This window comes from Anomaloglossus baeobatrachus, chromosome 12, assembly GCF_048569485.1.
Source record: "Anomaloglossus baeobatrachus isolate aAnoBae1 chromosome 12, aAnoBae1.hap1, whole genome shotgun sequence".
In the NCBI taxonomy this organism is placed as follows: Eukaryota; Metazoa; Chordata; class Amphibia; order Anura; family Aromobatidae; genus Anomaloglossus; species Anomaloglossus baeobatrachus.
The window spans coordinates 134,145,509-134,171,935 of NC_134364.1; the positions used below are offsets into that span (position 1 = coordinate 134,145,509).

Here is a 26,427-nt window from a genome sequence, read left to right on the forward strand (position 1 = left end):
ATTTTTTTGGTATTCACTAAACATCCTAAGTAAGTACTTTGCGTAAACTAATGCAGGTGCTGCATGAGCTGTTAGAAATGACTTCCTGTTTCATCGAGCATTTCCTGATTGCAATGCCATGAGGGATCATGCACCACACTGGTAAGCAATATGGTTTTAATAGTTTATTGGCACGTGTATAAATGTTTGTCTGTGTGATTATTTCCTGTGACACCCACTGCCCCTGATGAAGCTAACATAGCGACACGCGTTGGGCCAGGTCCTCCACCTCTATTTTCAGATAGGGAATCACCATGATAGGGATTTTCTGCCTATGAGGCTTTGCAGCTGCTGTTTTGACCATTTGGTCATTATGCTGCTTGAAAGATAGAATGTCTGTCTCAGTATATACCTATTTATAAGATGGTTATATCTCGGATTCATTATCTGTATTGTTATACATTTTGAACTATCTATGGTGATTCTGGTACAATATTTATCTTTGAGAGGACTTATTCTGGATTGGGTCTCATTACCATTGTCCTTGGTGTTTTTTCATATGTCTGCACTGTGTTGTATTTTGTATGTGTGTTTTTAAACTTTTTGATACACAAATAAAAATCGTATTATAATCTAATTCTGGAGTGAGTGCCTTTTGGTCAAGCGCTTTTCTTGTGATTGATATTATTCTTCTTTTTCCTGACAAATGAGACTACATATAAATTAGTTGGCCGATTAGACCAAGATTGGTGGATGCAGCCAACGTTACCCTTGTGTATATAAGTGGTCTTTAAAATTTAGGATTTACAATGTTTCCCTACATGGCAATGCAGGAAAAACCCTAAAGGACCTTGATCCCTTTATTGTTACGCATAGAAATGTGCCATAATGTTCTATAGTGGGACTTTCAATGGTGCTAAGAAGCTAATGAACTGAGCCGGTGGTTTCATACATGTCACAGGCACACAGGAGTGGTGACTTGCCACCAGAGGGCCACATGACAGGGAGTGTATACGGGTAATCCATGAACTTCTGAAAATTAATATCAATTATGCTAGTACATTAGAATTTGTTAGCGAGTTGTTTTATTCCACCTCTGCCCAACACAGAAGATATTCTTTTGACAACCACTTTAGTCAATGTTACAGTCATATAAAAACATTTGGGCACCCCTATTAATGTTAACCTTTTTTCTTTATAACAATTTGGGTTTTTGCTATTTCAGTTTCATATATCTAATAACTGATGGACTGAGTAATATTTCTGAATTGAAATGAGGTTTATTGTACTAACAGAAAATGTGCAATCCGCATTTATACAAAATTTGACCGGTGCATATATATGGGCACCCTTATCAATTTCTTGATTTGAACACTCCTAACTACTTTTTACTGACTTACTGAAGCACTAAATTGGTTTTGTGACCTCATTGAGCTTGAGGGGCATCATGGGCTCCTCAAAACAACTCTCAAATGATCTGAAAACAAAGATTATTCAACATAGTTGTTCAGGGGAAGGTACAAAAAGTTGTCTCAGAGATTTAAACTGTCAGTTTCCACTGTGAGGAACATAGTAAGGAAATGGAAGAACACAGGTACAGTTCTTGTTAAGCCCAGAAGTGGCAGGCCAAGAAAAATATCAGAAAGGCAGAGAAGAAGAATGGTGAGAACAGTCAAGGACAATCCACAGACCACCTCCAAAGACCTGCAGCATCATCTTGCTGCAGATGGTGTCAATGTCCATCGGTCAACAATACAGCACACTTTGCACAAGGAGAAGCTGTATGGGAGAGTGATGCGAAAGAAGTCGTTTCTGCAAGCACGCCACAAACAGAGTCGGCTGAGGTATGCAAAAGCACATTTGGACAAGCCAGTTACATTTTGGAAGAAGGTCCTGTGGACTGATGAAACAAAGATCGAGTTGTTTGGTCATACAAAAAGGCGTTATGCATGGAGGCAAAAAAACACGGCATTCCAAGAAAAGCACTTGCTACCCACAGTAAAATTTGGTGGAGGTTCCATCATGCTTTGGGGCTGTGTGGTCAATGCCGGCACCGGGAATCTTGTTAAAGTTGAGGGTCGCATGGATTCAACTCAGTATCAGCAGATTCTTGACAATAATGTGCAAGAATCAGTGACGAATTTGAAGTTACGCAGGGGATGGATATTTCAGCAAGACAATGATCCAAAACACCGCTCCAAATCTACTCAGGCATTCATGCAGAGGAACAATTACAATGTTCTGGACTGGCCATCCCAGTCCCCAGACCTGAATAGCATTGAAAATCTGTGGGCTGATTTGAAGTGGCTGTCCATGCTCGGCGACCATCAAACTTAACTGAACTGGAATGGTTTTGTAAACAGGAATAATCAAATATACCTTCATCCAGGAACTCATTAAAAGCTACAGAAAGCGACTGGAAGCTGTGATTTTTTGCAAAAGGAGGATCTACAAAATATTAATGTCACCTTTATGTTGAGGTGCCCATGCACTTATCAAATTTTGTTTAAATGCGGATTGCACATTTTCTGTTATTAAAATTAACCTCATTTCAATCCAGAAATATTACTCAGTCCATCAGTTATTAGATATATGAAACTGAAATAGCAAAAACCCAAATTGTTATAAAGAAAAAAGGTTCACATTAATAGGGGTGCCCAAACTTTTTCATATGACTGTATATACAATGATAAGAGTTAATCAACTTGTCATTCTCAGTGAGAATGAAGCCACTCACCTTATGATCCAGCGCTATACGAAGCTCATATGGAGAATTACTCATCCAGCCTGATGATTTGCCAATTGTTGTTCTTAAAGGAATAATAGATCCTCCACGTTGATAAACCGGAATCTACATGAAAAACAAAGTAGCAACATTAGACCACCTAGAAATAGCAGCCAGGCTTACAATTCCCAGGTCTCACACTAATGCTCCCAAAAAAATTGTTTAACAGAAATATTGAAAATCTAGATTACATTTCTATACACCTCTGTCACGGGGTCCTTCTCCTGTATCACAAAATCAACAGAGCAAGAGATGAGTCCAGAAGGTTCATAAAATAATCCACCACAGAGAGGGTAAAATAGTCCAGGAACACAGATACAGTCCAGTTAGGGATAAATGTCTAGGTCTCTCTGGGGAGCCTCATCTTCTGCCCCAGAGGATGAATCAGTCACAATCTTCCAGCAGTCTTTTTCCAGGGAAATCTGGGTTTCTCACAGTCTCTCTGGGATATCAGCTTCTCCCTCAGAGGATCAATCTTACTCCTTCTCTCTTGCACTTCTCAGACAGACTGAATAATCCCCCAGGTAAGCAGAGAGTTTAGGAAAAGAGGAACGGCAAGCTTTTAAAGTGCAAAAATGTGACAGGTTTTTATTATGACAGGTGACGCGTCCCCGCTCCCGCGCATGCGCTAACTGACGTGACGGCGCAGTGACGCTTGGACTCGGCGGCGGCGGTCTGCACATGCGCCGATACGTCACTTCCGGGGAATCCCGGTTCATATCGGCGCGCATTTATAAACCGGCATTTGGTGGGCATGCATTACAGCACCTTTTCCCCTGAAAAAGATAAGAAAATCGTCATTGAAACGTACGTTGGGCTGGTATGAGGGTTGCTCTGAGACCTTAATGACTACCACCTAGAGCCGGTCATCTTTGGCTCCATGTCCCCCTCCTCATCCAGTGTGATGACTCCCCTAATTATTTATCTGGGCACTTTTGCAATATCTACTAGCGTAATTTGGCTTTAACACTGAATTGTATATGTGTTAATTTGGTTCTTGTGCCCTGATGTAGCCACCATGTTTCCCATGTCTATGTTTACAGATATATACATGTGTGTTGGGATATATGGGGGGAAACAGGACATTGTTATTTTTAATTAAGGTCTGTGTTCTTAAGTGCTTTTAACCTTGTAATGAATTGTCACCTGTCATAATAAAAACCTGTCACATTTTTGCACTTTAAAAGCTTGCCGTTCCTCTTTTCCCCTACTATGTATATAAGCTTGTGCAGCAGGTGGGCCATAAAACTCAATTGGACCCCCTGCATTAACTGTCTGGTTTTGTGGAGTTTTCCTCTAAGCAGAGAGTTTAGGTGGATTCCAGGCTCCCTCCCCCACACATAGGGACTGAAGCACTGCAGGGGGTTATAACCCTGCATACAGGACAAATAATACATAGAATGGATAGAGCACCACGCCTAAAATATGAACCTACACAAAATGATACACAACCCACAATACCACACCATCACAACTTCCAAATGAGAGGTAATATTAACATCTACCCAACATCTTCAGGATTTGTATGGTGAAGGAGTCATGCTCTGAGCTTGTGCTTTTTTCATCTCTTGGACACATCACAATATGATTATGGGGTGCAAATGGATTTTTTTCATGGTCTGTTGTAAAATAATGGCATCCAGGTCAGCCATATTCCTATTAAGTCCTGTCAGGCATATAGGAGGCAATAGGGGCAGTCCGACCATGGAATCTCATGGACATGTGAATACAACTTTGGTGTTGTCAGGCCATAGAACCCTAGTACTAAATTAAAAGCTCAGCAAAGGAATATAAACATGACAAAAAACATAGCAGAAAAAAGGCAGCTGTTTCTACCAATAAAAGTCCCAAAATTAAAGCAGGATGCAGCAGCCCCCCTACAGGAAGGCAGAGGCAACACAGGTGCAAAACACTGATGACCAACATTCATGGAGACGGTGGTTACCTAGTATTAGAAATGCACATGGCGAAGTCTTTTGTAGGGCAATAGTCACACCATTGTGATGCATTGTCTGGCTTACAGCCTATCAGTGATGCCCATTTATTAGATCAGGTGGGCTCCACAGCACTATATTAGTGCACCCCACAGGACAGACACCCTAGTTTACGAGGCCAGCATTGATGAGCCTGACAGAATCCTGCCAAGAAATGACAAAATGTGCCGTAAAACAAATGTAATATGCATGAGGTATTGGTCGACATTTTGGCCAAACTACACAAGCTCGCAACCTGCGTAGAGTCCTCAATGTGCTGCAAATATGGGTGTCACTAATAGGCTATAAGCCAAATACTGCGCACTACATGTGTGTGAATGGCGCCCTATACTATTTTATTATATATGTATTATACTTTGCTTTTATAGCACCATCATAATCAACAGCGCTTTAGAGATGTTATGATTGTTTGGAGTCACAATCTAAATTTCCTATCATTATAGTGGCATGCAAAAGTGTGGGCACCCCTGGTCAAAATTACTGTTATTGTAAACAATTGTAAAAGATACACATTTCCTTTGTATTTTAGGCACAAACAAAATTCATCTTTTACATTTTTAAAATTACTAAAAGGAAAATGAGCCGATGCAATAGTATTGAGACCCTTGGGGATTTGTATCCTCCGGTAACTTTGACCAAGGTTTCAGACATTAATTATCCTGTTAGGGTTATGGCTTGTTTACTATAATCGTTAGGAAAGGCCGGTGATATTAATTTCACCGCTTTATAAAAACCCAGCCTCCTCTAACCTTGTGCCGAAAAACAGCAGCCATGGGTTCTTCTAAGCAGCTGTCTAGCACTCTGAAAATGAAAATGGTGGCGGTCAAAAAAGCGGCAAAACGCTACAAGAAGATAGCAAAGCGTTTTAAAGTTGCCCTTTAGTTTGAAATGTAATTAAGAAATGTCAGTTACCAGGAGCAGTGAAGGTCAAGATAAGGTCTGGAAGAACAAGCAAAATTTGTGTGAGAGCTGCTTTTAGGATTGCTAGAGGCAAATTAGATCCCCTGCATGACTGCAAAAGACCTTCAGTAACATTTAGCAGACTCTGAAGTTGTAGTACATTGTTCTACTGTTCAAAGAGACCAGCACAAATATGGCCTTCATGGAAGAATCATGAGTAGAAAACCTCTCCTGCGTCCTCACCAAAAAATTCAGAGTCAGAAGTATGCAAAAGAACATCTAAACAAGCTGATGGATTTTGTAAATAAGTCCTGTGGACAGGTGAGGTTAAAATACAACTCTTTGGTCACATTTTTTCAGGAATTTCAGGAAAAGAACTTATCGCCAACTATTAAGCAGGGGTCTGGATCAATCATGCCTTGGGCTACTGTTACAGCCAATGGCATGGGGAACATTTAATGGGTAGCGGGAAGAATGGATTCAATGAAATTTCAATAAATTTTTGATGCAAACATAACACCATCTGTAAAAAAGTTGTAGTTGAAAAGAGGATGGCTTCTACAAATGGATAATGATCGTAAACACACGTCAAAATCCAAACCAGATGACCTCAAAAGACACAAGCTGAAGGTTTTACAATGGCCTCACAGTTCCCTGATCTGTACATCATTGAAAATCTGTGATTAGACCTCAAAAGAGCAGTGCATGCAAGATGAGCCAGGAATCTCACAGAACTGGAAGACGTCTCCAAGGAAGAGCAGTGCATGCAAGATGAGCCAGGAATCTCACAGAACTGGAAGACGTCTCCAAGGAAGAGCAGTGCATGCAAGATGAGCCAGGAATCTCACAGAACTGGAAGACGTCTCCAAGGAAGAGCAGTGCATGCAAGATGAGCCAGGAATCTCACAGAACTGGAAGACGTCTCCAAGGAAGAGCAGTGCATGCAAGATGAGCCAGGAATCTCACAGAACTGGAAGACGTCTCCAAGGAAGAGCAGTGCATGCAAGATGAGCCAGGAATCTCACAGAACTGGAAGACGTCTCCAAGGAAGAGCAGTGCATGCAAGACGAGCTAGGAATCTCACAGAACTGGAAGACGCCTCCAAGGAAGAGCAGTGCATGCAAGAAGAGCCAGGAATCTCACAGAACTGGAAGACGTCTCCAAGGAAGAGTAGTGCATGCAAGACGAGCCAGGAATCTCACAGAACTGGAAGACGTCTCCAAGGAAGAGCAGTGCATGCAAGATGAGCCAGGAATCTCACAGAACTGGAAGTCGTCTCCAAGGAAGAGCAGTGCATGCAAGAAGAGCCAGGAATCTCACAGAACTGAAAGACGTCTCCAAGGAAGACCAGTGCATGCAAGATGAGCCAGGAATCTCACAGAACTGGAAGACGTCTCCAAAGAAGAGCAGTGCATGCAAGATGAGCCAGGAATCTCACAGAACTGGAAGACGCCTCCAAGGAAGAGCAGTGCATGCAAGACAAGCCAGGAATCTCAGAGAACTGGAAGAGTTTCCAAGGAAGAATGGATGAAAATCCCTTAAAGAAGAATTCAAAGACTCTTGGTTGGCTTCAAAAAGTGTTTACAAGCTGTGATACTTGCCAAAGTGGGTGTTACTGGGTACTAACCAAGCAGGGTGCCTACACTTTTGCATCAGCCCATTTTCTTTTTTGTTCATTTAAAAAAGGAACATAAAAGATAAAAAAAAAAAATGTGCCTAAAATACAAAGGAAATGTGTCAACTTTAACTTTTTTTTAGAGATAATTTAATCTTCAACTTGCTTAACTGTTCACAAAAACAGTAATTTTGACCAGGGGTGCCCAAACTTTTGCATTCCACTGTAAGTGGGAGGAAGCCTAAGAACCCGGAGGGAACACAGGCAAATACGGGAAGAACATAAAAACTCCTTGTAGATATTGTTCTTGGTGGGATTTAATCCCAGGACCCCAGCAGTGCAAAGCAAGTGTTAACTGTGGAGACACGGGGCTCAGTGGGTGCTCTCGTCCGCTGGCCCGGCCGCCTTTAGAAAGACAGCGTGGCTCAGGGCTCATCCCAACTGAACGCCGGCCTCCTTAACCGTGGGCGTAACACTACTCAGACAACACAGGGTGATGGAATCACAATAATTAGACTTTATTGGATCCCCAAAATATTAACGGCACATAACACATAACCAGCAAAATACACAAATGTAACAGGCAACAGAGTCTCACCCTTCCGCTGGCTCACCAGGGATTAGAATGTCCGTGCCTCAGATGTTCCAGGGCTAATTACTCCAATCCAGCAGCACCCCGCTTTCAGCGGGCACCCACCATGACTGGAATAACGCCAGATTTAGGAAGCTGGCTGAGGTCTGCAAAGTCTGTAGCCAGGTGACCGATTTGTCCCAACCTGGGTTTCCTCCTTAAGTAGTCTCTGGTATGATGAAATTATATAATCCTGGCAGCCGGAGTCGAAATCCCTAGACTGTGGATATGGTCTCCAATCGGAACCGAAGTCCCTAGATTGAAGCCACAAGGTATCCTGATCCTCTAGCCAGCTCCTAGGAGCTTAGACTGGATCATGCACATCCATCAACAACCACCTGGTGACTTAAAGAAATCCCTTTTATAGCCACAGCCTTCCACTTGGATACACTGCGTCCTCATCGGATTGGTTGGACAAGATTGCTTCTCCCATTGGATGAATTTCAAGCTGCATGGATAATGTTCATTTAAATGATGTGGGTAGAAAGACTGAGGATATCTACATGGAGCCTGCAAGTCACCGACTAGACAATGGCTACTAAGGTAATTACATGAGCAATACACAACTACATTACAATGATTACTGGAAGGGTCTGGAGAAACAATAGGTAAGCAAACATGAGTTACCACACAAAAGAACAATACGTCTGGCTGAATGTTAAGAAACTTTAACCCATGAGAGTCCATGTCGTCACATTAACCATTGAGCCCTGAGTTGTCAATAGAAGCCTTATGTCACGCTAGGTATGAGGAAATACCGATCAAACAGCGAAAAGGGAGGTGAGGAAAGAGGGAACCCTGTCTCAGGGAAAGGGAAAGATGGTGACGCCTTCCACTGGCCCCTGGCTTCCCTGACATCCCTAGATAGTTTCCACACCTATGCACAAAGTAGGATACCTAAGCCCTAGCTGACCCTGAAATGGGCCAAAGGCAGTGACTGGGTGGGATGGGCAATAGCCAACCCCACTAAGTCCTAAAGAACATACAGGTAAAACAAACAGGAGAATGCAAACACACAACTTATCTCCATGATGACTTTGGGAGAAGTGCAACAACATACAACAACATGTGTCCATGGGTGATTCCAAGCTGACTGCCTGCAATGTGGACCGCATAGGAGTAAAACTCTTCATTAGTAACAAAACCAAGGGAAAATGCAGGTATATATGGACACAAGGAGTGGAGATGAGGATTTGCAGCTGAACTGCCAAGATATCAGTAGGGTCCTAAAAGGGAAAGAGTTAACCTTAAAGATACATGGAACTCAATACACACCAGAGAAGAAAGAATGAAATATCAAGGAGCAATTTATGCAGCTAAACACCTTCTGCAGCCGGACACCACAGAGTTGTCTGTCAACGTGACACAAGCATCACACCTTATCTGTCTACATTTGTAATACCATGAATTGGCAGGTTGTGAGTGGTGTTTTCTTCAGTACTTTGCACCCGTGTCTTTCTTTAGGGGGGCTCCTGCTGCATAATGTAAGTGCATTCATTTTGGGACCTGTGTTGGTCGGCTGCCTTTTTTCTGCTGTTTCTTCCTAGTACCAAGTTCTAGTAATGCTGATGTGGCACCCTGGACAAGCCAGGATGTCACAGGTACTGCAACAACACACCCTACACCCCGGTTAGGAACACCGAAGTCAAACACAAATCCTTGTTGCCTTCCTCCAGGGACTGATGTCCACACCAGGTGGGGCGGAGCCAGGCGGTTGGCTCCACCCACCGAGGAGTTCACAGTCCTGGAGGCGGGAAAAGGAGAGCAGAACAGTTCAGGAGTTGTAGAGTGAGGAAGTAGGAGTGGAGGAACTGACTGACCGTGTCCGGGTACGTGGCCCGGGCACCTGACAGCAAGGTTGGCAGACGGTGGTGACCGTCTGCAGGAGAGGCCGATTGACGTACAACCGTAAGGACCGGGGACGGGCGGTGGCCCGCCGGTACCAGATCGGAGAGCGAAGAGAGGCCAGCACGATCCGGCAGGGCCTACAGACCCCGACCAGGCTAGGAGTCGCCGTAAAACCAGTCAAATCAGTCAGCGACGGGAACCTCCGGGGTTTCCCAGCAGTAAAGACCCGACCGAAGGCAACCGTCCAAACCGTGAGGGAGATAGAGCTACCGCCAGAGCTAGAGCTCCCAGGGCCAGAGCCTGCGGGCAAAGGAAGGGCTCCCTCAGCTAACATACCGCTGGGGAGCGGGCTGTCAGTGGGAAGCCATTGGGGCCGAGAACAAAATACCGATGAAGGGAGAGACAGTTACCGCTAACCTATCGGGAGTGACCGCCGCAGCCGTCTGTGGGACTCGTTCATCCAGCCGTTTGTTTTACCAGAGACTCCGTGTTCGTTACTGGCTGAGTAAGAACCACCGTGCCGTCTGGCACTGCGCTGCGCCGCGACCCTGCACCCGGCCAGGCCCCACATCCCACCTTCCGACCTCCACCACCGGGCCCCGGGACCACCAAAAACCCCCTACCCACGGAGGGGAGAAAACATCTCAGCTGCTCCCTGTCAACACTCCCGGGATCCCCGTACAGAGCAGCGGTGGTGTCCCAACCTCACCACGAACCGTGGGTGGCGTCACGGACAATATCCCTACACCAAACCACCCCTTTCACTCACGAGCGAGGAGCGCCGCTCGAGTCCCCGGGATCCGGCCCACCGCTCGAGCCACCGACCGAGTGAGCAGCAGCAGCAGCTGGACCCGAGCAGTGGGTGAGCGCAGCGTCCCCTCCCCGCCCGCGACACTGACATCACTATTGCCACTAAAGCACCACAGCCGGAGAGCCACATCCTAGGTGCTCAAGAGCAATGTACAGTAAAGACCAAAAGTTTGGACACACCTTCTCATCTCTAGAACAACTGTTAAGAGGAGACTTTGTGCAGCAGCCTTCATGGTAAAATAGCTGCTAGGAAACCACTGCTAAGGACAGGCAACAAGCAGAAGAGACTTGTTTGGGATAAAGAACACAAGGAATGGACATTAGCCCAGTGGAAATCTGTGCTTTGATCTGATGAGTCCAAATTTGAAATCTCTGGATCCAACCACCGTGTCTTTGTGTGACACAGAAAAGGTGAACGGATGGACTCTACATGGCTGGTTCCCACCGTGAAGCATGGTGGAGGAGGTGTGATGGTGTGGGGGTGCTTTGCTGGTGACACTGTTGGGGATTTATTCAAATTTGAAAGCATACTGAACCAGCATGGCTACCACAGCATCTTGCAGTGGCATGCTATTCCATCCGGTTTGCGTTTAGTTGGACCATCATTTATTTTTCAACAGGACAATGACCCCAAGCACACCTCCAGGCTGTGTAAGGGCTATTTGACTAAGGAGAGTGATGGAGTGCTACGCCAGATGACCTGGCCTCCACATTCACAAGACCTGAACCCAATCGAGATGGTTTGGGGTGAGCTGGACCGCAGAGTGAAGGCAAAAGGGCCAACAAGTGCTAAGCATCTCTGGGAACTCCTTCAAGACTGTTGGAAAACCATTTCCAGTGACTACCTCTTGAAGCTCATCAAGAGAATGCCAAGAGTGTGCAAAGCAGTAATCAAAGCAAAAGGTGGCTACTTTGAAGACCCTAGAATATAAGACATATTTTCAGTTGTGTCACACTTTTTTGTTAAGTATTTCATTCCACATGTTTTCATTCATAGTTTTGATGCCTTCAATGTGAATCTACAATTTGTAGAGTCATGAAAATAAAGAAAACGCTTTGAATGAGGAGGTGTGTCCAAACTTTTGGTCTGTACTGTATGTGTGCACACTATACATAAAGGGAATGCAAAAATAGAACTGGAGCCCCTTACCTCCTCTAATGTCACATTCACTGTTTGCTTGTGGGAACTGCCAACACACTTGAAGTTTCGATAGTCGTACCAATTCTATAGAAGAAACATACAAGAAACATATTACAATAGTTGCATATGTCTTAGTTCAACCCAAAACCTAAGTTTATCAATTTCATAAAGAATTAATCCAGAGAATAATAAATCAGGCAAATCCCTGGAGCAACAGTGTCCTTGTCCCTAATAGAACAGGCGTGGAGAGGACCGGGCCTCTGGATAAGCACAGCATGTGCACTGGGCTATCGGGGGATCACATTTACTGTTTTACAAAGAGGAGGGGGAGGAAGAAGACGTCAAATATAACATTAGCTATTGAAAGTGCACGTGCTAAAACAGATTAGTGTTGATTGTAGATCTGGCGTGCACCGCAAATACAGATCCATAGGCCAAAGGATGCATGAACAATACTGACTTTATTTAGGATGTCCACAGCTATGCATGCAGCCACCGCCCCATAATGTCACTCGTAAAGTAATACCGCTCCTCCCCATCACAGCCTCATCTCAAATTACTCTAAATGTCATCCTCCACTCCTCATCGAGCGCTTACTTCTCCGCAGCTGCACTGCGCGTCCTCTTCTCTGCTGCCCCGCGTGCAGTGTGATGAGGGCCGCTGTGTCAGTGCGGGGCTAAGCAGCTCCTCTACCTCAGTCCTGTCGCCGTCCGCACTGTTCAAATGTACGCGCATCTGAAAGAGGTGCATACATGTGAATAGAGGCAAGGTTTCCTGTGCACCGCATATGTGCAGGCCTGGGACTCCCGCAGTGCAGCATTAAGGACCTTTGGTGAGTCACATGGCTATGATGTCATCAAAGGTCATTCTGCAATAGCAGAAACTGCAGCGATAGTACAGAACTTGTATGATCACTGCGGTTTGTGAGTGGGCCCTGCCCAGTCTGCCCACACTTAACACCCTGAGAAACAGATGGCCCCGCAGCCCTGTACAGCCGCCCTGCACTATATAAGGCACGGGGCCCACTGACGACCCAGGGCCTACCAGGGGATTCCCCGACACCACGGTGCGCTAGTCCGATCCTATGTTTGTATATAATAAAATAGATCCCTTTGTGTGTAATGACTCTATATAATAACATGTGAAATAGAACCCTCTGTGTGTAATGACTCTATATAGTATATAATAAACATGTGAAATAGATCCCTCTGTGTGTAATGACTCTATATAGTATATAATAAACACGTGATATAGAACCCTCTGTGTGTAATGACTCTATATAATATATAATAAACACGTGATATAGAACCCTCTGTGTGTAATGACTCTATATAATATATAATAAACACGTGATATAGAACCCTCTGTGTGTAATGACTCTATATAATATATAATAACACGTGAAATAGAACCCTCTGTGTGTAATGACTCTATATAATATATAATAACACGTGAAATAGAACCCTCTGTGTGTAATGACTCTAGATAATATATAATAACACGTGATATAGAACCCTCTGTGTGTAATGACTCTATATAATATATAATAACACGTGATATAGAACCCTCTGTTTAATGACTCTATATAATACTAGAAGGTGGGCGGATTGTAAGGTATGGGGTAGTGTAGAATGTGTATGGAAGTAGCAGAGTGAATAATAATGTAATGAATGGACTGGATGCGTCAGGTTTAATTTAGTTTTCTTATAATTGTTTATTGGTTTTAAAATGACAAAAAACAGAAGGAGCAGTTTTAATAGATGAGTCTAATGTTTAATGATGTCCATGGCTTGTAATAAAAGAAGGCCATGAACAGTGTAACGTGAAGTAACAATATGCTGATGCTGTGATGTGGCCCAATGCTGGTATGTGCCCCCATCATGGTGCAGCCACCATCCTGACATGTGCCCCCATCCTGCGGGGTAATGTGTGCGGGGGGCGGAGCCGAGTGGGGCCATGGCGCTGAGGACGTCAGTGCCGGGGACTGCATGGCTGGGGACAAGTGACTATCCAGGTGTGTGTGTGTGTTCAGTGTATACATGCGGAGGGTGTAGCCGAGCGAGGTAATGTGTGTGGGGGGCGGAGTGCAACGGGGTGGAGCCGAGCGAAGTAATGTGTGTGGGGGGCGGAGTGCAACGGGGTGGAGCCGAGCGAAGTAATGTGTGTGGTGGGCGGAGTGCAACGGGGTGGAGCCGAGCGAAGTAATGTGTGTGGTGGGCGGAGTGCAACGGGGTGGAGCCGAGCGAAGTAATGTGTGTGGGGGGCGGAGTGCAACGGGGTGGAGCCGAGCGAAGTAATGTGTGTGGTGGGCGGAGTGCAACGGGGTGGAGCCGAGCGAAGTAATGTGTGTGGGGGGCGGAGTGCAACGGGGTGGAGCTGAGTGGGGCCATGACGCTGAGGACATCAGTGCCGGGGACTGCATGGCTGGGGACAAGTGACTTTCCAGGTGTGTGTGTGTTCAGTGTATACATGCGGAGGGTGGAGCCGAGCGAGGTAATGTGTGTGGGGGGCGGAGTGCAACGGGGTGGAGCCGAGCGAAGTAATGTGTTTGGGGGCGGAGTGCAACGGGGTGGAGCCATGACGCTGAGGACATCAGTGCCGGGGACTGCATGGCTGGGGACAGGTGACTATCCAGGTGTGTGTGTGTGTGTATGTCTGTGTGTTCAGTGTATACATGCGGAGGGCAGTGTGCGGGGGGGAGGAGCCGATCGGGGTAATGTGTGCGGGGGGGCGGAGTGCGGCGGGTGGAGCCGAGCGGGGCCATGGTGCTGAGGACATCAGTGCTGGGGGCTGCATGGCTGGGGTCAGGTGACTATTCGTATGTGTGTGTGTGTGTGTTAAGTGTATACAATCAAAAAGGAAAGTATGGCACTCTGTTATCTTTATGGCGGTGCCAGGATAGGGTCCAAACCCAATTACTAGAAAAAGAAAAATCCGGCACTCACAATTCAATGCGTGAAAAACAGAATTATTTATTCAGTAATGGCTCATATGTGTGAAAAATATAATTCTCTCAATGTGATGATAATTGATGTTTCGGTCATATGAGACCTTCATCAGAATCACACTAAACATAAAAAAAGAGAAAACATATGCTATATTATATTATATATTACATATAATAATAGAAAATATATCCAGTTCAAAAACAGATTTTTTACACATTAATTCATGTTTATACATAATACAATGGACTGATCAATATAGCAGGAGAAAATCCATCAAATAAGTGCACAGGATTTCATATGTATATATGCCTTTAGGAATATTATATATTTCATTTTAGATTAGAATTTATTCAAAAGAGCAAAACATCATATCATCTGAATGAGCAACAATTGATGGGGCAATCCCAGCTTCAGAGAGAAAAGCTGGCTTTACACACTGAAACTTTCTAGCGATCCCACCAGCGATTCCAACCTGGCCGGGATCGCTACAAAGTCTCTGGTGAGTTGCTGGTGAGCTGTCAAACAGGCAGACCTGGCCAACGACGCAACAGCGATCCGGACCTGCAGAGCGACCTAGCTAGTCATTGGGGACGTGTCAAAGCTGCTATTTGAAAGGGAAGTCGCTGTAAAGTCCCCTTTACACACTGAGACTTTGCTGCACAGCGGGAAACAAAGGACCAAAGAATGGTCCTGAACGATTTGTAGCGATCACAACTTCACAGCAGGGGCCAGGTCGCTGATGTGTTTCACACACTGCAATGTCGCTGGGGAGGTCGCTGTAACGTCACAAAACCGGTGACGTCACAGTGATGTCGTTTGCGATGTTGCAGTGTGTAAAGCCACCTTAAAGGCCGCTTTACACACTGCGATATCGGTACCGATATCGCTAGCGTGGGTACCCGCCCCCATCTGTTGTGCGACACGGGCAAATCGCTGCCCGTGCCGCACAACATCGCGCAGACCTGTCACACATACTTACCTGCCCGGCGATGTCGCTGTGACCGGCAAACCGCCTCCTTTCTAAGGGGGCGGTCCGTGCGGCGTCACAGTGACGTCACTGAGCGGCCACCCAATAGAAGCGGAGGGGCGGAGATGAGTGGCCAGAACATCCCGCCCACCTCCTTCCTTCCTCATAGCGTCCGGGAGGCAGGTAAGGAGAGGTTCCTTGTTCCTGCGGTGTCACACGGAGTGATGTGTGCTGCCGCAGGAGCGACGAACTACATTGTTACTGCTGCAGTAACGATAATCGAGAATGGACCCCCATGTCACCGATGAGCGATTTTGCATGTTTTTGCAATGATGCAAAATCGCTCATCGGTGTCACACGCAGCAACATCGCTAATGCGGCCGGATGTGCGTCACAAATTCCGTGACCCCAACGACTCCGCATTAGCGATGTTGCAGCGTGTAAAGCCCCCTTTAGTCTGGAAAAACAAGGGAACATGTATCAATATATGTAAAAAGAAAATACATCTTACCAGCAATATGGAGCCAAGGGACACAAGTATCAGCGCTAATGTGAATTGCGTGCTATCGCCAGGGTAAAGCGCTACCATATGTTTAGAAAATGGGGTTTTTAAATGTCCCGGCGTCTGACGTCATATCCGGTATATGGAAGACCGGAAATGACGATAGTGGATGGCAGTGGATGGCAATGTGCTAACAGGAAGTCAGAAGTAACGATAGGAAGCAGGAATAGCGCCATCGAGATGTATATAAACAAACTGACATATCCGCTCCATGATCGGATATGTCAGTTTGTTTGTATGGCGCTATTCCTGCTTCCTATCGTTGCTTAGTAACTCCTTATGTCACCTCCTGATTGGTTTATCGGTAGTGACGTAGTATTGTAATTCCTTTCCCCATTCCAGCAATAAATACTGCCGGTCACGTGAGCGTTACACGTGATTGTTACTTTTGACTTCCTGTTAGCACATTGCCATTCCCTGCCATCCACTATCGTCATTTCCGGTCTTCCGTATACCGGATATGACGTCAGACGCCGGGACATTTAAAACCCCCATTTTCTAAACATATGGTAGCGCTTTACCCTGGCGACAGCACGCAATTCACATTAGCGCTGATACTTGTGTCCCTTGGCTCCATATTGCTGGTAAGATGCATTTTCTTTTTACATCTATTGATACATGTTCCCTTGTTTTTCCAGACTAAAGCAGGCTTTACACGTTGCGATATCGGTCCCGATATTGCTAGTGTGGGTACCCGCCCCCATCTGTTGCGCGACACGGGCAAATCGCTGCCTGTGCCGCACAACATTGCCCAGACCTGTCACACATACTTGCACACTAATAAGGCTTGCACTGGGAGCCCATCATATAATGAGTGAAATGCACAGTGTCTGAACTGTGACCTATAAATGACGCTAACAAATTCAGTGTAGGGACTCGCAAGTGTGAGAATCCATGACGAACGGATTGCGAGCTTACATATTTTGGGCCAAAATATAAACTAATATCTCACTATTTGAGGTATGGCACATTTTATTCATTTTTGCAGGATGTGTGTGGACCTTTCGAATTCAGGTGGTTAAATGGTGAGCCTGTCATGTGTTATGTACTCATAGTGCTAACTGACCCGCCTGGACCTGGTGTTGTGCGTCATTTATAGGCCATTATTCAGACACTGTGCGTCTCGTGTATCCGTGCGAGATGCACCTATATAGTGCTGTTTAGCCCGCCTGACCTGGGTTTCTGGCGTCATTTATAGGTCACAGTTCAGACACTGTGCATTTCACTCATTATTTGATGGGCTCCCAGTGCAAGCCTTATTAGTGTGCATGTCTTATGCTAAGCAGCCGCCCCTCCCCCCTAGTGTGGAGGTTGAGTGGCTGTGACATCAGCATCTTGCACCTCGGCTGCAGCCATCTTTATGAGGAAGGCTCACCACATTCTGTGTGTGCACATATCATTTGTCTTGGCTCCTTTTTGGTGTTTTTTTTTTATATAGTTCTTTGTGGTTTTTCCAGTCACACATACTTACCTGCCCGGTGACGTCGCTGTGACTGGCGAACCGCCTCCTTTCTAAGGGGGCGGTCCGTGCAGCGTCACAGCGACGTCACTGAGCGGCCGCCCAATAGAAGCGGAGGGGCAGAGATGAGCGGGACGTAACATCCCGCCCACCTACTTCCTTCCTCATAGCGGCCGGGAGGCAGGTAAGGAGAGGTTCCTTGTTCCTGCGGTGTCACACGGAGTGATGTGTGCTGCCGCAGGAACGAGGAACAACCTCGTTACTGCTGCAGTAACGATATTTGAGAATGGACCCCCATGTCACCGATGAGCGATTTTGCACATTTTTGCAACGATGCAAAATCGCTCATAGGTGTCACACGCAACAACATCGCTAATGCGGCCGGATGTGTGTCACAAATTCCGTGACCCCCACGACTCCGCATTAGCGATGTCGCAGCGTGTAAAGCCCCCTTTTCTCTCTGAAGCTGGGATTGCCCCATCAATTGTTGCTCATTCAGATGATATGATGTTTTGCTCTTTTGAATAAATTCTAATCTAAAATGAAATATATAATATTCCTAAAGGAATGTATACATATGAAATATATGACATTTTGCCTTTTGAATAAACTCTAATTTCAGATGAAATATATAATATTCCGAAAGGCATATATACATATGAAATCCTGTGCACTTATTTGATGGATTTTCTCCTGCTATATTGATCAGTCCATTGTATTATGTATAAACATGAATTAATGTGTAAAAATCTATTTTTGAACTGGATATATTTTCTATTATTATATGTAATATATAATATAATATAGCATATGTTTTCTCTTTTTTTATGTTTAGTGTGATTCTGATGAAGGTCTCATATGACCGAAACATCAATTATCATCACATTGAGAGAATTATATTTTTCACACATATGAGCCATTACTGAATAAATAATTCTGTTTTTCACGCATTGAATTGTGAGTGCCGGATTTTTCTTTTTCTTTTTCTGTTAAGTGTATACCTGCGGAGGGCGGAGTACGGGGGGTGGAGCCGAGTGGGTAATGTGTGCGGGGGGCAGAGGCGAGCGGTGGGTTGCCGGTGTGGGCTCCCGGGGGTGCAGCACTCACCGGGGAGTCGGGGCGCCGTGTGGGTGGGGGAAGGTGTCGGGCGTCGTCCTGTCAACCCGTAGTTCGGGCTGTTCAGTTAGCTGAGCCGTCGGTCGCAGGCTCTTTAGCGCAAGCGCTGTGGCGACGGTTGTCACTGTAATGACGTCATTTTGGAGCAAGACAGACAGAATAAGGCAAAAATTATATATATATATATATATATATAGATATAATAAACACATGAAATAGATCACTCTGTGTGTAATGACTCTATATAATATATAATAACACATGGTATAGATCCCTCTGTGTGTAATGACTCTATATAATATATAGGAATAGATCCCTCTGTGTGTAATGACTCTATATAATATATAGAAATAGATCCCTCTGTGTGTAATGACTCTATATAATATATAGGAATAGATCCCTCTGTGTGTAATGACTCTATATAATATATAATAACACATGGTATAGATCCCTCTGTGTGTAATGACTCTATATAATATATAGGAATAGATCCCTCTGTGTGTAATGACTCTATATAATATATAGAAATAGGTCCCTCTGTGTGTAATGACTCTATATAATATATAGGAATAGATCCCTCTGTGTGTAATGACTCTATATAATATATGCGTTTCACTTTTTGTATTGAATTACTGAAATAAATTAACTTTTTGATGCTATTCTAATTTATTGAAATGCACTTGTATATATAATTGTATGATGCACAAGGGAATCTATTTCTTTTTATTTTGTCATTTCAAATGAAAATTCTGATCATGTCATTACATTAAATTATGTTTATTTCTTTGTGAGTGCTATGGGATTATGTGTATATACACTTTATTGATTTACTACATAACTTGTGTAATGCGTGTATATATTCCTTTCTGATCACTGAGTTTATGGTGTCAGTTCCGTGGAATGGCCTGTATATGGAGATCAGGCTTCTATTATTTCACTCTGTTAAAGGCTCAGGAGTTGCTGAAATGTTCGGTTTGTTCTGAATAAAGAACCATGACTTTGAATTCTAGTGCGTGCCGGACGTGTGTTTATTTCACTATTGTCTAGTATAGAGCGCAGTGCCGATCATTGTGCGGACTATCACTGCGGCTACTGGACCAGGGTTCTGTGAAACTCTACAGATTATGGATCTGTAACATTTCCAGGTATTTATGAATTGACTAGAAGGTGGCCCGATTCTACGCATCGGGTATTCTAGAATTTACGTATTGTGTAGTTCATGTATGATTTTTGTTATATATATATATCTATATATATAATTGCCTTATTCTGTCTGTCTGTCTGTCTGTCTGTCTGTCTGTCTGTCTGTCTGTCTGTCTGTCTGTCTGTCTGTCTGTCTGTCTGTCTGTCTGTCTGTCATGCTCCGAAATTGTGTCCTTACGGTGACACAAAGCTGATTGGCCGCTGGGCTCGCCATGGCCCCGCCCCCCCACACGGATTGGCCTCTCGCCCCGGCTCTCTGCAGGCCCCGCCCCCCTCACGCAATGCACGCTCGCTGTGGCCCAACTGACACGGGGCTCCGATTCCCAGGTGAGTACACACACACACACATCAGATCACACTCACTCTCACACACACCTCACACATCACATCCACACATCACAACATGCTGGGATATCGCTTGCTTCTACACCGGCTCCGTCAGGATCCCGGCAGCGCCAGACATAACCTTGCGATGCTGGGATCTTAACGGAGGCCGTGAAAGCTGGTAACCATTATACACATCGGGTAACTAAGGTCCCTTAGTTACCCGATGTGTATCATAGTTACCAGTGTACACCGGCTCACACTCACTCTCATACACACCTCACACACACATCACATCGCATCCACACATCAAGGTCCTGCAGCTGCGGAACATACATAACATAACAGCACACACACACACACACAAATCAGATCACACTCACTCACACACACACATCACATCGCATCCAAATACTCACAACATCCTGGGATATCGCTTGCTTCTCGGCGGCGATATTGTACTGTGAGCTTCCAGGACCTGCCGGGGGATCACATGGCCAGAAGCATGTGATATCCCCGGATGTTGTGAGTATCAGCGCGTATGTGCAATATCGTCAGTGTCTGTGTGTGTGAGTGGATGCGATCGGGTGTGTGTGAGTGGATGCGATCGGTTGTGTGTGTGAGTGGATGCGATCGGTTGTGTGGGTGAGTGGATGCGATCGGTTGTGTGGGTGAGTGGATGCGATCGGTTGTGTGGGTGAGTGGATGCGATCGGTTGTGTGGGTGAGTGGATGCGATCGGTTGTGTGGGTGAGTGTCGGCAGAGGAGCACGGCGTGCTGGAGGAGGCTGGGAGCAGAGAGGCTGATCTTGGGGAAGGCTGGGAGGGGGAGGCTGATGCTGAGGGAGGCTGGAAGGAGAGAGGCTGAGCAAACGTGCTCCATCCGCCATACTGCGCACTCCCCATCGTGCTGCATCCCCCATGCTGCGCACTCCCAAACGTGGTCCATCCGCCATGCTGCGCACTCCCAAACGTGGTCCATCCGCCATGCTGCGCACTCCTAAACGTGGTCCATCCGCCATGCTGCGCACTCCCAAACGTGCTCCATCCGCCATACTGCGCACTCCCAAACGTGCTCCATCCGCCATACTGCGCACTCCCCATCGTGCACCATCCGGCATGCTGCGCACTCCCAAACGTGCTCCATCCGTCATGCTGCGCACTCCCAAACGTGCTCCATCCGTCATGCTGCGCACTCCCAAACGTGCTCCATCCGCCATGCTGCGCACTCCCAAACGTGCTCCATCCGCCATGCTGCGCACCCCCCATCATGCTCCATCCGCTTGGGAGTGCGCAGCATGCCGGATGGTGCACGATGGGGAGTGCGCACGATGGGGAGTGCGCAGTATGGCGGATGGAGCACGTTTGGGAGTGCGCAGTATGGCGGATGGAGCACGTTTGGGAGTGCGCAGCATGGCGGATGGACCACGTTTAGGAGTGCGCAGCATGGCGGATGGACCACGTTTGGGAGTGCGCAGCATGGCGGATGGACCACGTTTGGGAGTGCGCAGCATGGGGGATGCAGCACGATGGGGAGTGCGCAGTATGGCGGATGGAGCACGTTTGCTCAGCCTCTCTCCTTCCAGCCTCCCTCAGCATCAGCCTCCCCCTCCCAGCCTTCCCCAAGATCAGCCTCTCTGCTCCCAGCCTCCTCCAGCACGCCGTGCTCCTCTGCCGACACTCACCCACACAACCGATCGCATCCACTCACCCACACAACCGATCGCATCCACTCACCCACACAACCGATCGCATCCACTCACCCACACAACCGATCGCATCCACTCACCCACACAACCGATCGCATCCACTCACACACACAACCGATCGCATCCACTCACACACACCCGATCGCATCCACTCACACACACAGACACTGACGATATTGCACATACGCGCTGATACTCACAACATCCGGGGATATCACATGCTTCTGGCCATGTGATCCCCCGGCAGGTCCTGGAAGCTCACAGTACAATATCGCCGCCGAGAAGCAAGCGATATCCCAGGATGTTGTGAGTATTTGGATGCGATGTGATGTGTGTGTGTGAGTGAGTGTGATCTGATTTGTGTGTGTGTGTGTGTGCTGTTATGTTATGTATGTTCCGCAGCTGCAGGACCTTGATGTGTGGATGCGATGTGATGTGTGTGTGAGGTGTGTATGAGAGTGAGTGTGAGCCGGTGTACACTGGTAACTATGATACACATCGGGTAACTAAGGGACCTTAGTTACCCGATGTGTATAATGGTTACCAGCTTTCACGGCCTCCGTTAAGATCCCAGCATCGCAAGGTTATGTGTGGCGCTGCCGGGATCCTGACGGAGCCGGTGTAGAAGCAAGCGATATCCCAGCATGTTGTGATGTGTGGATGTGATGTGTGAGGTGTGTGTGAGAGTGAGTGTGATCTGATGTGTGTGTACTCACCTGGGAATCGGAGCCCCGTGTCAGTTGGGCCACAGCGAGCGTGCATTGCGTGAGGGGGGCGGGGCCTGCAGAGAGCCGGGGCGAGAGGCCAATCCGTGTGGGGGGGCGGGGCCATGGCGAGCCCAGCGGCCAATCAGCTTTGTGTCACCGTAAGGACACAATTTCGGAGCATGACAGACAGACAGACAGACAGATAGACAGGCAGACAGACAGACAGACAGAATAAGGCAATTATATATATAGATGAATACACACTAAAGGCTACTTTACACACTGCGATATCGGTCCCGATATCGCTAGTGTGGGTACCCGCCCCCATCTGTTGCGCGACACAGGCAAATCGCTGCCCTGCCGCACAACATCGCCCAGACCCGTCACACATACTTACCTGCCCGGCGACGTCGCTGTGACCGGCGAACCGCCTCCTTTCTAAGGGGGCGGTCCGTGCGGCGTCACAGCGACGTCACTGAGCGGCCGCCCAATAGAAGCGGAGGGGCGGAGATGAGTGGCCGGAACATCCCGCCCACCTCCTTCCTTCCTCATAGCGGCCGGGAGGCAGGTAAGGAGAGGTTCCTCGTTCCTGCGGTGTCACACGGAGCGATGTGTGCTGCCGCAGGAGCGACGAACTACATCGTTACTGCTGCAATAACGATAATCGAGAATGGACCCCCATGTCACCGATGAACGATTTTGCACGTTTTTGCAACGATGCAAAATCGCTCATCGGTGTCACACTCAGCAACATCGCTAATGCGTCACAAATTCCGTGATCCCAACGACTCCGCATTAGCGATGTTGCAGCGTGTAAAGCCACCTTTAATCTCTGCATTGTGTGTCTGTGTGCCACACTCAGCATGGAGAACAGAAAGAGGAGACGATAACGTAGGATTTTTAATCTTGAGATTGTTGATATTTTTCAACAATTTTGGATTCTCAAGTCCATCTCCAGAGATCTTGATGTTCCTTTGCCTACAGTATGCAACATAATCAAGATGTTTACAACCCATGTAACTGTAGCTAATCTCCCTGGACGTGGACGGCAGAGAAAAATTGATGAAAGGTTGCAACACAGGATAGTCCGGATGGTGGATAAGTGTCACGCGTATGGACTGCTACCCAGGGACAGGGGCTTCTCTGCCCCTGTAAACTAAAGAACCCTGACTAGCCCTCAAGCCACGGGTACACTTGAAGGAAGCGGGGTGTGACCCTCCGACCTGTCCTTGTCTCCTACATGGACCCTGATCTAGAGACCTCCTACCTGTTCAACGGGATAACTCCAAGGAACAGCACAAAAAAATAAAATAAATAAAAACAACAAAATAATGTCGCTTCTGCAAACTACACCTTGTCTGCAGAAGGCTACAGGAACTGGCGTATAACACGAGCACACACACAGGCTGCCTCTAAACTGAGGAGAGAAAATAACCCGCACTGTGAAGGATGCTGGGACCTTATACAGGTCACGCCTAATGAATAACTTAGAGCACCTGAGGGAATGCCTCCAAGCAGACTTGCAAAAGAAGCATTAACCCCTCAGGTGCTAAAAGGAATTAATGGTGGAGGTTCAAAGATGTTTTGGGTTGTTTTACTGCCTCTGGAACTGGGTGTGCTGGAGAGTTCTGAAGTGGCAGCAATGAGTCCGGATCTAAATCCCATTGATCACCTCTGGAGAGATCTTGACATTTCTGTTGGGAGAAGACGCCTTCCAATATGAGAGCAATTTCCAAAGATGACTGCCCAACATTCCAGGTAAGAGGTGGAAGAAGCTTGTCGATTGTTATAGGAAACGATTGATTGCAGGTAATTGTTTCAAAGGGTGTGCAACCATATATTAGGTTGAGTGAAAATAATGTAGGGGTTTTGTGTGAAATTATGTGCAATTTGCCTTTTTTTTTCTGTTTTTTCTGTGTTTTTTTTCCAAAACACACAAAGGAAATGAACATGTGTATAACAAAATGTGGAATTGCAATAATTTTCTGGAGAAAGACTTCATTTTCTGGAACAATTTCAAAGGTGCGAACACTTTCGAACATGACTAAAATGGTCTCTCCAGTAAAGGAGACAAACTCTAGCGCAGCGCCACCTATTGGAAGTAGCAATCCTAAAAGTCACAAGTGGATTTTTAACAATCCTTTGCAATAAAACTCAGGATATATATGCCAGATCAGAATCCAAATTTGCAGACACGGTGTTTCGGGGTGCTTGCCCCTCGTCAGTGCAAAGTGTGGGGTGCCTGATCTGGCTCATGAGAAAGCTATGTGGACATGACTAAGTATTTTTTCGTCAGTAAGGTCTGATAATCAGGTTCATATAGGACCATTTTCACTTCTAAAACATGATGCAACAATTGTAAAGAAATAGCTTAATCACACTGCACGTTCCCTTACAATACTGCTACTGAATAATCTGCTGCCATACCGAACTGCAAAGCTGCAGGATGGTACAATATGCTCCATATGCCATTATGTAAAGCTGTAGCAGAAGAGAATGCATACTGCTGCACATCCAAACGCTGAATGACAACTGCGCACAAAAACCTTTATATGAAGACAAATGTGATTATTGATATTTAGTGTTCTACCTCTCCACGGCCAGGAAAAAGCACATCAATGGAAGTGACGTCCGGGTGTAACACTGGGGCAACTAATAAAGCACTTCCTAGGAACAAAAACAGAAGTTATTACATTGGTAGTAGACACTGCTATAGAATTGGTTTAGGTATGCTGCAGAGTTCAGACCTGCCGTCATTGGAAAAAAGGCAACAAAAGTACAATAACAGCACTTAAAGTATAAAATCACAATAAATACATAATGCATATGTAAAATATACGGCGCCTTCCTTCATATCCTTTCTGGGTTAGTTCCTCTGATTCCTAGTTCTGTATCAATTTGTGTAACATTTCTGCCTACTTCCGAGACTAATCCAACAGCAACAAAAGTCAGACCACAAAATACAAATATCCTTATCAGATGGGAAGAGGACAGAACTATAGTGCCACCTACTGGACGCAGCAATCATAAAGAGGGTAATATTGACTCACTATAAGACTCACTATAAAGGTACCGTCACACTAAGGCTGGTTTCACACTACGTCTTTTTAACATCCGTTGAAAACGTTTTTTTAACGGAAGTACGGATCCTGCTTTTACAGCAAATAACGTATGCAAACGCATATGTTATTTTGCAGGATCCTGCAGTGGATGTTTCGGGGCGGGCATTGGAGTCATGTGATCGGGAGTGAGGGTAAGTAGAGTGGGAGGAGGCTTCTGACAGCTGCAGACGCTGGTAACTAAGGTAAACATCGGCCTTGGATACCCGATATTTATCTTGGGGGTGGGGGGGAGGGGGGGGGGGGAGAGAGAGAGAGAGAGAGAGAGAGAGAGAGAGAGAGAGAGAGAGAGAGAGAGAGAGAGAGAGAGAGAGAGAGAGAGAGAGAGAGAGAGAGAGAGAGAGAGAGAGAGAGAGAGAGAGAGAGATAGATCTGTTTCCGGCCAATCAAAGTACTGTCTGGGCATGCACAGTTTTCGTTCACCTACGTTTGCGTGCGTTATAGTCAGGATCCAGCAATTTTGCAGTATTTGGACGGAGCTCAAAAACGCTACATGTTGCGTTTTTGAAACATGTTAAAATAACGCAAAAGGACGGATCCTGCGTCTAACGGACGCAAACGGACGCAAACGCAGGTGGACGAGAGTCCATTGAAAATGCATTGACATGAAA

General features: G+C 46.1%; 1 protein-coding gene across 3 annotated transcripts in view; it reads right to left on the reverse strand.

Moving 5' to 3' along the window:
• The window catches only part of GANC (glucosidase alpha, neutral C), a 594,745-nt gene that overhangs the window by 59,811 nt on the left and 508,507 nt on the right, over positions 1 to 26,427 (reverse strand). For all 3 annotated transcript variants that reach the window (XM_075331191.1, XM_075331189.1, XM_075331190.1), the window contains 3 exons: positions 25,288 to 25,364; positions 11,713 to 11,787; positions 2,717 to 2,830 (listed from right to left, as the gene is read on the reverse strand). In XM_075331191.1, coding sequence (XP_075187306.1) covers positions 2,717 to 2,830; positions 11,713 to 11,787; positions 25,288 to 25,364 — 266 coding nt within the window. The remainder of the gene's footprint in view (positions 1 to 2,716; positions 2,831 to 11,712; positions 11,788 to 25,287; positions 25,365 to 26,427) is intronic.